Below are 15,378 nucleotides of genomic sequence, written 5' to 3'. Positions count from 1 at the left end.
TGTTGATTTGTAATCGCATACAGTGGCACTGACTAATAGTCGGACTAATAAAAGCAACAATAATTTTTTGAACAAAAATTATAGTTTAAATGGAAAATAATACCTATGATACAGACAAATAATGATAATGCTATGCTATAATGTCTGCATAAGTGTGCAACGCAACAAAAACAATAATAATTTCGAAAACTCAAAAGTAAGGGTATTTTCGTGGAAAATTTTTTCACTGAAATTTTCGCGAGTGTATATAATTTTTCAAAACCAGTTTATGCCTGAAAAATTTAATTTTCGAGAAGTTTTTTATAACAAAATTTTCAAACTCATTCCAACTGGTTTTGAAACATGAGTGAAATCGAACTAAACCTAAATAAATAGTCGAGAATCTTCAATCGAAGTTGAAATTTATATTTTTCTTCGGTTCAATTATAGCCGAGTTTCCAAAAGCGCGTCAGTCGTTCTTCCTTTCCTCGCTGTTTCGCGCCAATTGGAGATTTCTATTGCATCCTGGTCCTTCTCCACCTAGTCTTTCCAACGGAGTAGAGATCTTCCTTTTCCTCTGCTTCCTCTGGCGGGTAATGCGTTAAATACGTTCAGATGCAGTGTCTTTATCCATTCGGACGACATGACGGGAGAGCACTTTACTTCTCAATTGTCTATTCAGTCAGAAGTAGCACTTGTGAGCAAGAGTAATTCTTGGATTTCGAGGCGGACATTGTTGTTGGTGTTAATACTGAATCAAAGGTAGTCGTTAATTATCTACGACTTCGAAGTCATGACTGTCAACAGTGATGTGAGAGCCAAATCGTGGATTGGACAGAACACACTTCAATTCTAATCGTCGGGCATGCTTTTGTCCGATCGGTTCCCGCCGCTTTGTTGTTCCTCAAACGAGTAATTGCTATTCGACATTTTTGGTTTGTTTACATACCCATTGAGCCAAAAATGTGCCTCATCGCTAAAGATTTGGCCCGAAAATGTCGGATCTTCTTGGAGCTTTTCAAGAGTTCTTAGAGTGAAGCGATGTCGCTTGGGAAGGGGGGCATCAGTCCTTGCCCAAGCTGGGGTATTTTGTGCAAGAAACTTTCAATTTAAAATCTCGACGTAAAATTGCTATCGTTACATACGTCAGAATCGCTTCTCTACTGTCTTTCAGGTACATTCTCATATACGGCTGCTATATTTTTTCACTACAAGCTATTTATCTGATCTATTTGGTCCAATAGATGAAACAACATCGTGTTGCGAATAGCACGCTCAGTAAGCCGATTATGTTGCCCATAAGTTGAGCGAAGCTCGTAAAACATTCAACGTTGTAAACGTTGTAGTGAACAAAATTAACCACTGGACAATCTGACAAGACATAAATTGTTAATATGTCAAAAAGAAAACCTAAAAAATGGTTTCCATTTGATCACCCGTTACTTGAAAATTACTTATCCAACTTCCGTTTGACTTTTCCTTATATATTGGCCTTTCTTTTATTGATTCTCTTTATCTCAAAATTCTCCCAACAAATAAATATAGTTACTAAAACAGTTTTTAAGTTTTTCGATTTACAGTTAAACAGATATACATACATATCACGTAGTATATATCTTATCTGCATAAAGCCTATATGGAATGTTTACATATTGAGTATCTACACACATTTCTAGATATATATACATATACATACATATATGGTATGCACATAAATATGGTTTATGTACTCATAATAAATTTTTAAGTTTTCAAGCTCTATTAGACTAGGCACCTGTTCTTATCGGCGCTCTCCTGTCAGCTTTTTATTTCTTAACTTCTTTGCACACTCAAAACGTCGTTAATTTTTCGATGTAAAAATCTATAGCAACACACAGTGGTGCTTGGCTTCATTTGGGTGACGTCATCGCTTGAATATTTCATTGACTTTGTTTATAGTTCTTGGTATTGATAGCGTTTACAATCGATAAGTGAAGCAAGTGAATAAAACAAACAAATTCCACTTGCCGATTTCACAAGCGATTTCTTTATGGTATCAGGTGCAAAGCTAGTAAATAATGGGGTTTAGTATTTCGAAATTTGAGATAGTTTACTTTATTATAAAATGGGTGCCAGGTAATTATTTATAGCTGCGATATGTGAGTCACTATATATTTATTTATGCGTAATAATACTATATACATATAAATATACCTAAGAGACATTAATGTAATTGATCGACATTCAGCAATAATAATTTTTAAAGACAAGAATTTCGATATTAGCGAAAATGAGAGATAATATTTATGGTTTCCTGATAGTTCATGGTTCTCTGAGGAAGCTTAGTCATAAGATTGTTTATTATACATATGTATATAGGTTGACACATTTCTAGGTTCCTTTCTTTTTGAAATAAAAAACACAGACTCTTCAAATTTAATGGGGAATGTTTATTATCATTCGAAAAATCATTCTCTGACATTTATTTTTTTGAAGATTATTTTGGCCGCGGCTACGTCTCAGATGGTCCATCCATTGAGTCCAATTTTCGATGACTCGTTTGAGCATTTCGACTGGTAACTGGCCAATGGCACGCGTGCTGTCTTGCTCCACGGTCTGAAACGAAGCGAGATTGTCCGCATAAACTTTAGACTTTACATATCCCCACTGGAAAAAGTCCAACGGTGTGATTTCACATGGTCTTGGGGGTCAATCAACCGGCCCAAAACGTGAAATTATCTGCTCACCGAAGTGTTCTCTCAATAAATCCATTAATTGATGCGAACTGTAAGAAGTGGCGCCTCTAGATGAAACCAAATGTCACCGAGGTCACCAGCTTCAATTTCAGGCATCAAATAGTCGGTTATCAAGACACTATTGACGGATCCGTCTTTCCCAGCATCATTTTGGAAGAAAGAAACCACACCAAACCGTTTTTTCTTCGGGACGAAATGGCAGCTCTTGAATCTCTTTAGATTGCTCTTTGAAATTAAATAGAAATGGGCCTCGTCGCTGTTCAAAATTTGGCTCGAAAACATTGGATCTTCTGGGAACTTTTCAAGAGCCGGGTTAAGAAAGACTTTATCAGTAAATTTGGATACTTCTTCATTTTTCTATTAGTAACAAAGGCTATTTAAGTATAATTTAAAAACAAAAGCTCAATTAGTTGAGTTAATTAAAATGTTGATTGGCTCATTGTGTTCATTATTTACTCAATTTAGCTGACACAATTAGTATTTGACAGCCCTCTTCTAAACATATTTTGAATATATTTCATGTAAAGTACAAAAAGTTGAGAGTTTTAATATAATTAATTTTCAATCAAATACTAATTAGGCAATTAGTTAATTGTTTTATTGCATATTGAGAACAATTATTGATTAAATTTAGTTTGTTATTAATTGTACAATAAATTTAATAATTTTTGGACTTTGCTAATTAAGCACAATTAGTTGTTAAATTGCTGAAATTTTATTAATTGCTTGAATATAATTTTTTTTTGAAATAAAACAAATTTACTAATTTTTGGGGTTTGCTAATTGAGCAATTTTTTGAGCAAATAAAACCCTTATTGAGAACAATTAGTGATTTTTTAGTTTGTTATTTAAGTTATATTTATTATATAATAAATTTACCAAAGTTTTAATTTCATAGTTGTTAAATGCTGAAATTTACTTAATCTCAGTTATAATTTTTTTTTTTTTTAAAACAAACTAATTTTGGAGGTTTGCTAATTAAGCAATTAAATACTAATTAGCAATTAGTTAATTGTTTCAATTATAAATTGAGAACATTTAGTGGTTAAATTTAATTTCTTATTAAATATACAATAAATTGACTAATCTTTGTGGTTTGTTAATTGAGCACAATTAGTTGTTAAATTGTTAAAATTTTCTTAATTGCTTAACTATAATTTGTTGTACAGAGAAAAATTGGGAATTGGTTACTCATATCAGAATAAAGTAATTTGACAACAAATTACTTGGTTTTTGATCTATAAATTAAAGGCAATGAAATGCTAAATGGCAGACATTTTCTTAATTGCATAATTAGCAAATTTTTAGGATGCAGAAAGCAAAAAAATTTAACTCACATTAAGAATTGTCCATTGCTTTTATTTAATTTCTTTGTTTGTAAATTAAATTTATTTAAATGCTAAATTGTTAAGAAGTTTCTTAATTGCACAATTAGAATCTTTTTGTTACGAATAAAGCAAAGAAATTTATCTCAAGTTGGGAAAATAATTAACTGTTGGTACTAATTGAGCTCTTTTTTTTGTAAATTAAATACAATCAAATGTTAAATTGCCAAAAAATTTCTTAATTGCACAATTAAAAGTTTTTTTTTACCGAAAAAGCATAGAAATCTTTTTCAAGTTGAAAAAATGGTTATCCATACCAAAATGTGATATACTATATTTAATTTGACAATAAATTGAGTGAATTTTTTGCGGTAAATTAATGACAATTAAATGTTAAATTGCTGAAACTTTCTTAATTGCACAATTAGAAAACTTTTTTTCTTACATAAACACCAAAGAAAATGATCTTAAGTTGGGGAAATGATTATTTGTAGCAAGTTGTATTAGTTCACATATCAATTTTGACAAGAAATTGCTTGATTTTTGGTGTGTTAAATGAGAAATTAGTTGCTAAAATTGCTGAAATTTCCCTTATTGCATAACTAATATATTTTTTGAATGCAGAAAGCAAAGAAATTCCAATCAAGTTTAGAAAATGGCAATCCATAACAAAAAGCTTAAAAAGAGTGCCGCTAATTGCCTCATTTCTTCTTGCAAACTCGCATTGTTACTCATAGTATTGATGACTCAATTGAGAAAATATTTATATATGTATATGTAAGTGCTTATAATATAATAAATATATGGTCTCGCACTCATACATACAATTTTAATCACTTACATACATGAATTCAAGGTTAACAACCAATCGATTACAACATGCCGTGTAAAAGTTAATTTAACATTTTTGACCACTCCATTACATACACATCCTCTTATATTGTATTTACAAACATTTTCAAGATAATAAAATTTATTTCTAAAAACGCGAGCTCGCCACTTTACGTACCTAATTGCGCCTAGCAGTTCAATTCTGATAAAAATGTATACATTTTATTATGTTGCTATTAGTTTAGTGGTAGATAAGCGCAGGTGCTTTTCAGGTACAAATCATAGGCGCTGAATGTGTATAACTCACACACACATATTTACATATAAGCAATAATACATGTGTAGTGGTAAAACTATGGCTAAAATATCCGCAATTAGAATAATATGTGGAAAATAGGCGACAATGAAGTAAGACAGCAGCAAATTGAACATGAAACTAGTCGGGTATGACTAGGCGTATGATTAATGTGATTTAAAGTTAGTATGCCAAGGGTAGATAAAACTAACGAAATTTCGTAATAACAACTATTTAGTATATAAGTTGGAATATTACTTAACTTTTTGGGAATATATCAGAATATACATACTAATGCCTCCGAAGAATGCTTGAGAGTTCTACTTCACACTCATTGGAAACTGTTTATAAATTTTTTTATTTTTACACAAAATTGAGTTTACTCAACATTTTGGAGTTTATTACAAAAAGCTAAAATTAAATTAAATTAGTTAATATTTTCTTTTACTGAAAATTGAGTTTAGCAATAAACTCTACTCAAAAATACAAAACTCGCCTTAAACTCCAAAATTTTAGACGAGTTTAACAAGAAACACTACCCAAAAATATAAAAATGACTATAGCAAACAATTTTCTTTAACTCGCCTTAAACTCCAAATTTTCGGAGTTTACTGAAAATTGAGTTTGGCAATAAACTCTGCTCAAAAATATTAAACTCGCCTTAAACTCCAAATTTTATGACGAGTTTAAAAATAAACACTACCCAGAAATATAAAAATTACTATAGCAAACATTTTTCTTTAACTCGCCTTAAACTCCAATTTTTCGGTGTTTATTGACAATATTGGAGTTTAGCAATAAACACTACCCAGAAATACAAAAAATAGCATAGCAAACATTTTTCTTTAACTCACCTTAAACACCAATTTTTTCCGGTGTTTACTGAAAATTATAGAGTTTAGCAATAAACTCTACTCAAAAATACAAAACTCGCCTTAAACTTCAAAATTTTAGACGAGTTTAACAAGAAACACTACCCAAAAATATAAAAATTACTATAACAGACATTTTTCTTTAACTCGCCTTAAACTCCAAATTTTCGGTGTTTACTGAGAAATGAGTTTAGCAATAAACTCTACTCAAAAACACAAAAGTCGCCTTAAACTCCAAATTTTCAGACGAGTTTAACAATAAACACTACCCAGAAATATAAAAATTACTATAGCAAACATTTTTCTTTAACTCGCCTTAAACTCCAAATTTTCGGTGTTTACTGACAATAGTGGAGTTTAGCAATAAACACTACCCAGAAATACAAAAAATAGCATAGCAAACATTTTTCTTTAACTCGCCTTAAAATCCACATTTCGGGGTTTACTGAAAATTGAGTTTGGCAATAAACTCTGCTCAAAAATATTAAACTCGCCTTAAACTCCAAATTTTCAGACGAGTTTAACAATAAACACTACCCAGAAATATAAAAATTACTATAACAAACATTTTTCTTTAACTCGCCTTAAACACCAATTTTTTCCGGTGTTTAATGAAAATTATAGAGTTTAGCAATAAACTCTACTCAAAAATACAAAACTCGCCTTAAACTCCAAATTTTCAGACGAGTTTAACAATAAACACTATTCAGAAATATAAAAATGAATTGAGATAACACTTTTTTTCAACTCGCTTTAAACTCGAAACTTTCGGTGTTTACTGAAAATTGTGGAGTTTGGCGATAAACACTACCCGGAAATACCAAATAGTTAATATTTTCCTTAAACACTAATTTATCGGTGTTTACTGAACAACTCGGAGTTTAATGCCAATTTATCGGCGATTACTGAACATTGTGGAGTTTAACAATAAACACAACTCACAAACCCAAGAATTATTATAGCAATAATTTTCCTTTAACTCGCCGCAAACACCACCTTTTTGGTGTTTACTGCTATTAAACCCTTTTTGTCACACAAATTGGATCAACGAGTCGGAGTTTAATGCCAATTTATCGGCGTTTACTGAACATTGTGGAGTTTAACAATAAACACAACTCACAAACCCAAGAATTATTATAGCAAACATTTTCCTTTAACTCGCCGTAAACACCACTTTTTTTGTGTTTACTGCTATTAAACCCTTTTTGTCACACAAATTGGATCAACGAGTCAAAATTTTGGCTTCGTCTTTTGAAACTGTCTTTTAAACATTCCAAAGCAAACCCTATAACTTCTATATGAGCACAAAATATTAAACTCGAGTTTATGTTCCCAATTTTTTCGTTATATTGTACTGAACAATTTTTCTACAATTTTATGCTAAGCTACATATATTTTCAAATTGAAAAAAATCCAAACCCTAACAAAACTTCTCCGACTCTCTACCATTTCAGCCACCAACCGATTTCAAATTTAACGAAGCACTAACGGATTCCTACGTAATCCACCAACAGCAACAGTATGTCACCAACGAACGTGATGCGCACCGGCGCACCACTACTACTGCTCTGTCTATCCTTCCTATGTTGTAGCATAGGCAACACGCATGCGCAAGAGAATATTATGCCACAGATACCGCCCTCTCTCGAGGAATGCTATAATACCAGCTACTTTATGAATCGTCAAAATCGCCTGCCAGCCACAATCGAAACGCTGATTTCACTAATCGAAAAAGTGGAGAACACACCCACCTACAGCTATGATATGCGCACGCTAACGGTGGCGCTGCTGCAGCGCTTCCGTCAGGATGGCATACAGCGCGCCTATAATGTAGCCGAATCGCCTGGCGTAATACCATACAGTCCGACCGGTTTCCAGTTTCCGAAATTCCGCATATTACTATCTCGTCTGATACCCGGCAATGCGCTCACTTTCCCCAACAGCACGCTGACACGTGAGGAGCGTTGTTCGCTACACTTTATGATCTCCAGCTCGCTGGATTTGCGAGCGCGTGGCGATGAAAGTTCCGTATGTAATAATTTGTCACAGTACCGGGCGCAGCGCTTACGGCGCTCTGCTAATCTGGAACGTAAAGGCGGTTTTGTCGGCGATGTCGAGGTGTTGGAGAGTTTCAAAGCTAAAGCGCAGAAACGCGGTCTCAAGAAGGGCGCCTACAATGCGCTGGATTACGACTTCGGCTGGACGAGTACGGGCACCACGACCAGCACTACAATCAGTCAATGTCCCGTGGAGAATGGTGTTATTTGGACGCCTTGGGGCACTGTGGCTGCCGGTGCATTGCTAGCTGGTGTTGCCACTGGCTTACAACAACAAACTGTACAGTTGCGCACATTGCTGGCGCTATCGAGTCGTAGTAATGGCTATACAAATCTGCCACAGACGGCCACCGTAGGTGTGGACAATCGTTGGGCCGCCACCCTGGCGGGCGATCTGGCCGAAGTGGCGCTGGTGCAAGTGCCGTTCACAACCACCGAGACGGCTTCGGTGGGCGCTAATGGCGCCTGGAATAGCACCGTCATGCCCGAATGGTACTTCTTGACGCAGCGTCAAAACTTTGAAATGACCGACGCCGAGATACGTGGCGGTTTGGATGGCCTGATTATTGCACAGAATATCGTCTCGTGGCGTACGCAGTCGTCAAATATGAAGCTGTCACAACTGTTGCGCATGTACTACTCGACGAACGGCGTGTTGAATAGTGGCATTATGGCATGCAATCGCAAAGCTAACTTCGCGACTTATGCTCCAAGCGATACGATGATCTTGCAGACGAGCGCTTTCTCACAGGTATTGGATCGCGAAATGCAACTGGGTGTCACATTGTCAGCGGCAAACATTGCGACATTCTCGTCGTCAGCTGCTGCTGCTCTGCAAACCTATGTCCGTAAGTATTCCCAAAAGTATATTTGAATGATCGATTATCTATAGTGTTTTTGCTACCTAAGTAATCTTGTAAAAGCTTACCAAGATCAAGAGCGAAACTCTGTTTTGGGGAACAGAAGTTTAAGATAATAAAAAGTTTAAAATAAGACAATAGTTAAGAAGGTCTGGGAGTAGGAATGTTAGGTCTTATAACAATGAGAAGAAGTTGAAATCTTGGAACCAACTTCAGAGACTAGTTCTTCGAGAGCTGTATGTGGTTCTTTACTTATTCCATGTTAGTATATTCGCACTATCGAAAACCGTATTTAAAGCAGACATTTTAGTGCCGATGCTTGGAAAGAACATCTCTGTAGTGATTTAAAGATTCGAAACGATTCATTTCCGGATTCCCCTACTTCAGCCTCATTCAGGCTAAGTTATTTCCGAAAAAAATTGTTATATTCTGTAAGTTAAATTGATCTAACTGGCCGTGTGGAAACCAAACATTGAAGTGAAGTGCGATTGCTGCAAGAAGAACTTTACTGAGAGCAAATAATTCCGTGGGTCTCCAGCGTTCCGCACTATGACAGAAGGATCTCGCAGTCGCACAGGAGCGCCTGTTGGGCTTACACGAAGTCCAGAGATTCAGCGCTAGAATGCAAGAGGACAGCTGAAATCCAATTTGTACCCAATTCGATGTAACCGGGGTACCTTTCTTGTGAGCAGTTTTCTGCGATTCCGCTATGAGCAGGCATAAAGACGAGTTTGTTAACGGCTATCTCCCCAACCTTTCTTGCTTCCTCTTTGAACTACACTCTCCCCCACTAAATTCACAGCGACCATATTCACAAACTGAACAAAGGATTACAGACTTGGCCTTTATATTGCAGTGGATGGCGTTAAGATGCCGACCGTCAATAACCCTCAAATTTTAGGTGTGACTTTCGACAGTCGGGGCTCCATCATTCCTCATACGACCGCGATTATCGCCAAAGTACAGAGCCGCAACAAAATCCTCAAGTCGCTAGCCGGCAGCACATGGGTCAATGAAACGTTTTTGGCAACATACAAGGTAATCAACCGGTCGGGCCCTAACTACGCCGCACCGATATGGTTGCCTGGATGTAGGGCAACGCAGACGTGGAACCTTCAAACTTATCAGAACTCTTTACTCCGGACTACGACAGGATGCCTCTTGATGTCTCCCAACGAACACCTGAGAACCGTATGCTCCCATAAAGAGCATAATGAACTCCTCTTCCAGCAGTTCTTGCTGGAGTGTTTTCGTTGAAATCATCCCTGTAGGCACCTGCTTGGAGCGGAACCGCCACCTAAGTGTATTAAAAGGTCATTCCTCAACTTTGTTGACGACATAGGACATTACGCCGACCAAACTTCGGTCGCAATTAACTTCCGACAAGCACTGACCGCCATTCCCAATGGGGCCATTAACATCTTCACCGACCCATTGCAGACGAAGCGCTCGAGTTGCCGCGAGAAACGAGAGTGACCCTTGTGCAGCTTCGTTCTGGCTACTGTAGCAGGTTAGACTCCTACTTATACAGAATAGACATATCAGATATATGTATGTCCAGCGTGCAATGAGTCCCCGCATGAGACTGGCCACCTCTATGCCCTGCTAACCCTACTATTTAATCTGACACCCTTCTCCGTTTGGTCCGACCCCGTCTAAACAGCACGTTTCCTGGGCCTACCGTTGAATGACGTCGACGACAACTTATATCCTTACCATCCTAACGGCGATAGGTTACAACAACAACAAGTCTGTTAATAATTTAGCTGGCTGCTTTGGTTAATGAGTTCATACAGTCCATAACTAACTTTGAGCGCATAGTGAACGAGTTCAGAACTTGTATTGCCGCTCTGTTGTCGGAGTGAATGCGCACCTGCCTGAAAAGACTCCATTTTACATTTATTGCTCAGCTTGAACTTTACCGTGACTTGGCTGATATGCTGGAAGTATGCTCATTACAGCAAGCTGTTCCTTCAATCCTGCTTCTGAGTTTCAACTCATCCTTTAAAGAGTTCACTGCGCCCCTTCTCCACCGGCTCGCTCCATCCTCATTTCTCGCAGTATGTGTGTAGGAAGCTATCCAAAGTAGTATCCGCTTTACAGTGGTTTAAATTTTCAGGGACAAGTTCGAAGAAGGAGCGAATTTCATAATACTCCAGTATGGACTTCTTTATGTACCGAGCTGCCTTGACAACGAGCTTCGCAGCAATGCAACTGTGTTCTTTATTGATGGGAGTTATGTGAAGAACGGCCGTTCTTGACTTCCCGATTTCACAATTTGTTGCAACAAACATGGCTCCCCACTTATTTACAGAGTTGATTATGTTGCTGATACCTTCAAATCGAATTCATCATCTCAGTTTTGCAACTTTTTCATAAAATATATAAGCTCGCAGCTCGTCTAATTCATCACACTTTTTTCTCTCATTTCAGCCAATAGTCTTAACGACGTTACCTGTACCGTTAGCAGCAGCGCCAATAGCGTTACCAGTATGATAACACCCATGACCAATATCTATGTGTTCTTGGATACAACCTGGCAATACAGCACTATTGTTGACTATCTCGTGTGAGTGTTTCAAAATCAGCATTTTGCATATAATCTCTCTCACAGACACACAAATAAACACTCCATGCATTTTACAGTTACATACTACAGCGTCTCAACATAAACCCCTATGCCAGTTCGGTCACCTTATTAGCTGCTAACGATGGTTCGATTATTGTCAATACCACCAATTATCTACCCGACATTTATCAAGGCTGGAATGTGACCCTGCAAGCACAATGTGAGTTCGCTGAGTTACAATACACTAAAATGAATGAATAAATAAATTGTTCTCTCTTCTTCACCGCAACCTATGCGCTGTAGATACCGCCGGCTTTAATTTGCCCACCGTCTTGCAAACCATACAAAACTTGACCCAAACCTACATGAGTGCCGAACAAACCAACTACTCAGTGGGCGGACGCTCGCTAATCGCTTTAATGATGCCCTATAGCACAGTTCAAGTGAGCACCAGCGATTCGTCCTATGCCACCACACAATTACAATACATTTACGAACAAGTACCCGATCTACATTTCGTTTACTATACCAGCGGTCAGATCAGTCGCTTTGCAACATTCGTACGTGATCCCAGTCAAGATTTGTTCACGCTGAATACGGGCAGCACGCCGTCCGTTTCGTCCGGACCAGTCGTGTCGCGTATCGTTCAAAGTAAGTTTGGGAACGGCGTTCCTCTTATCACACACTCGCTTCATTCTAACTGACAATCGTATTTTTTTTCTTCATACGCGCACCTTCTGCAGTTCCACGTCGTATCATCAATCCACGTTGCGGTTCCAACTGGATCACGCCCTCGTGGGGCACCGATCAATTGGCGCAGTATCTCAATTTGAATGGCACAAACTTCTATCGCATGGTACCAAACTACTTCTACGGCGCCGGCAGCAATCGCAATGTAGCCATACAATCGACCAGCGGCATCCAGTTCATCATATGCACCTCGCGCACCGTTACACTACCAACCCAAGCCAATGCCACCACCGGTTCAACCGACATCACTTGCGCCGCAATAGGCAATGGCTTCAGCTATGATCTGTCCAATGCTTGTAACGGTTACAGTTACATTAGTCAGTGCCCGCCGCTGTATATCTCCGTGCAGGCGCCCACGTCCATACAGACGACAGTGTCTTGCACTGACAATGCTTGTCAAACACCGAATCAGGCGCGTTACGTCATTTCGGTGACCAATTTGGGTTGCTACAGCGGCGTGGCCGGTCTCTTTGCCAGTTTCGTTACGATTGTGCTGGCTTACGTCCTGCGTGAGGCCTTGCAGTAGAATCGTTATGCGATCGGCTTATTTGTTTAGTTTTTTTCTACACACATACATACGTATTTTCATATTTTGGTTTACCAGTGTTGCCTGGAATATGTACTTAGCACAGTAGCCCCACAAAAAATAAAAGGCGTTTCAGCTTTAAGTTCTTGAGATGAATTGTTCTCAGTTTTCCCTCAAAATGCCATAGAAAAAATCTTGTTGGTCACGTCACGTGATCCTCCATAGTACACAAATAAGCATAATGAATAGAATATCTTCTATATAGACGGCTAAGTTCATCAGTTTCTATTTCTATCATATAATAACATATATACATACATATTGTTGATTTACATTTCACTATAATTTATTGTTTACTCGTATTACGAATAAAGTACGAATGCCATAAACGTGAATCAGCAAAAAAAAAATATTTTAGTGTTTTTAAGCCCAACTTTAAAGCAAACGATAGAGAGCTTGTATTGTTCACTAGGAGGCACGAAGTTACAAAGCCATTGTAAGTTCAAGAAAAGTGCGAATTGCCGCTTCTGCGACTTGGAGTCTGAAACTCCATAACACTTGCTAAGCAATCTATAGGCGCAGGATAAAGGCCCTTGGATCCTTGTTTCCAAATAGAGATCACATCGCCTCAATAGAACCCAGCAGTGTATTGGACTTCATCATTTTCCTGGGGCTAGTTGAGACGTTGTGATTTAATAGAGGGATAATAGACAATAGACTTTGATCGCGGTACAATCCTCAAGTATTTATCTATCTAATCTAATCTATACCACCATTATTAAATGATACCAGACTAGTACTAGGAGATAAGGAAAGCTAATTTGGACTTATTTTAGACAGGAATTGTTCATGAAAGTTAAACATAGACGATAGAGTAAAGAAAGCAGCTACAGCACTCTACACCTCTAAAAGACTGGTGGGTCCCAAATTGGGTTTAACGCCTTCGGCAACTCATTGGCTCTACACAGCAGTTGTAAGGCCGCTTAGGACAGATAGCACTCTGGTATAGCGGCCAATAATGGAAAAGATATACGCGATAAAGCGTATGGAAAACATGCAAAGGGCAGCTAGTAAAGGTTGATCCATTTCAAGGTTCCTTACTTCTTTAAAGAAAAGAAACTTAAAATTTAGCGGCGAATGTTTATTATCATTCGAAAGAACATCCTTTAGCATTTATTTTTTTGAAGATTATCTCTTCCAAATGTTGGCCGCGGCTACGTCTCAGATCCAATGTCCAATTTTCGATTACTCGTTCAAGCATTTCGACTGGTAACTGGCCAGTGACACGCCTGATATTTTGCTCCAAGGTCTGCATCGAAGCGGGTTTATCCGCATTGACTTTAGACTTTACATATCACCACAGGGAAAAGTCTAACCGTGTGATACCACACAATCTTAATGACCAATCGGCCGGTTCCAATCGTGAAATTATTTGCTCACCGAAGTGTTCTCTCAATAAGTCTATTGATTGATGCGATGTGGCGCCGTCTTGTTGAAACCAAATGTCGCTGAGATCACGAGCTTCACTTTCGGTCATCAAATAGTAATTTTTAAAGAAATATGGACCGGTGATTCCAACGGTCCACAAACCACAACAAATCGTTCTTTTTTCTTGATAAAACGACAACTCTTGAATCTCTTCAGATTGCTCTTCGTCCGAAATGAGGCAGTTTTGTTTGTTTGCAACCAATTGAACCAGAAATGGGCCTCAACGCTGAACAAAATTTGTCTCGAAAATGACAAATCTTCTTGGAACTATTCAAGAGCCCATAGAGCAAAGTCCTCTTTCTACGTAATACCGAAGATTTTCGAAATCTTATAGAACTCAACTTAAATTCGGTCCCCAATATTGCCTTCCTTTACAGAAGAGTAAAAAAGGGACGCGATGAGCAGAGACGCAGAGATAAGCATATATGCGAGTACAAATTGGTTCAATCTATGTGGATAAACAAGTGGTGTCTTTTTAGCAAAATTAGATACCAAAATCGCCTTCCGTCTACCAGACCACTGCGGTGCAAGCGGAGATCATAGTAATTACAGAAAGCCCTATTGAACTAACATATACAGATAGCCAAGCAGCTTTCAAAGCACTAAGGCCTCTTAACGTTTCATAAAAGACAGTGAAAAAATGCCTTGCTCTCTTAGTGGCATTAAGATTCTACCTATTTTCACGCTAAACCTGCAATGAATTCCAAGACATAGTGATATTCCTGGTACCTGTAAAGCAGATGAGCTAGCTAATGGAAGTATCTTGCAATTAGATTCTAGAAAAGCGAAAGGAATTTATATGCCTCTGCCTTCTTGCCGATATTTAATCCACAAACATGTTATAAAAACAGTTGAGCTGCGGTGAAGTCTATCCCTATCTGACTCAACAAGCCGGCAAAAGTCCTCAACGGAGTAAGAACCGCACATGGCAGCTATTAAAATTCAAAAGGAATGACATAAGGACATTAGTAGTAGTGCTAACCGGTCACTGTCTCATAGGTAGCCATGCCAATATGTTAGACTAAGAATATCGTACACTTATGATTGTAACGGCTATAAAATATCTTTTCAGTCAAGATTAACTTTTAGTA

At 37.8% G+C, this 15,378-nt stretch overlaps 1 protein-coding gene across 2 annotated transcripts in view; it reads left to right on the top strand.

The window, feature by feature from the left end:
- Positions 1 to 12,901, top strand: part of LOC126755184 (uncharacterized) — a 17,005-nt gene extending 4,104 nt beyond the window's left edge. For both annotated transcript variants that reach the window (XM_050467573.1, XM_050467572.1), the window contains exons 2-6: positions 7,492 to 8,942; positions 11,388 to 11,523; positions 11,601 to 11,743; positions 11,827 to 12,174; positions 12,267 to 12,901. In XM_050467573.1, the coding sequence (XP_050323530.1) occupies positions 7,559 to 8,942; positions 11,388 to 11,523; positions 11,601 to 11,743; positions 11,827 to 12,174; positions 12,267 to 12,799 (2,544 nt within the window). In that variant the 5' untranslated portion in view covers positions 7,492 to 7,558 and the 3' untranslated portion in view covers positions 12,800 to 12,901. The remainder of the gene's footprint in view (positions 1 to 7,491; positions 8,943 to 11,387; positions 11,524 to 11,600; positions 11,744 to 11,826; positions 12,175 to 12,266) is intronic.
- The last annotated feature ends 2,477 nt before the right edge of the window (positions 12,902 to 15,378 follow it).

The sequence above is a fragment of the Bactrocera neohumeralis genome, chromosome 4 (assembly GCF_024586455.1).
Source record: "Bactrocera neohumeralis isolate Rockhampton chromosome 4, APGP_CSIRO_Bneo_wtdbg2-racon-allhic-juicebox.fasta_v2, whole genome shotgun sequence".
Taxonomy (NCBI): Eukaryota; Metazoa; Arthropoda; class Insecta; order Diptera; family Tephritidae; genus Bactrocera; species Bactrocera neohumeralis.
Note: the sequence above shows the minus strand (reverse complement) of the source record. Positions and strands in the feature narration are given on the sequence as shown.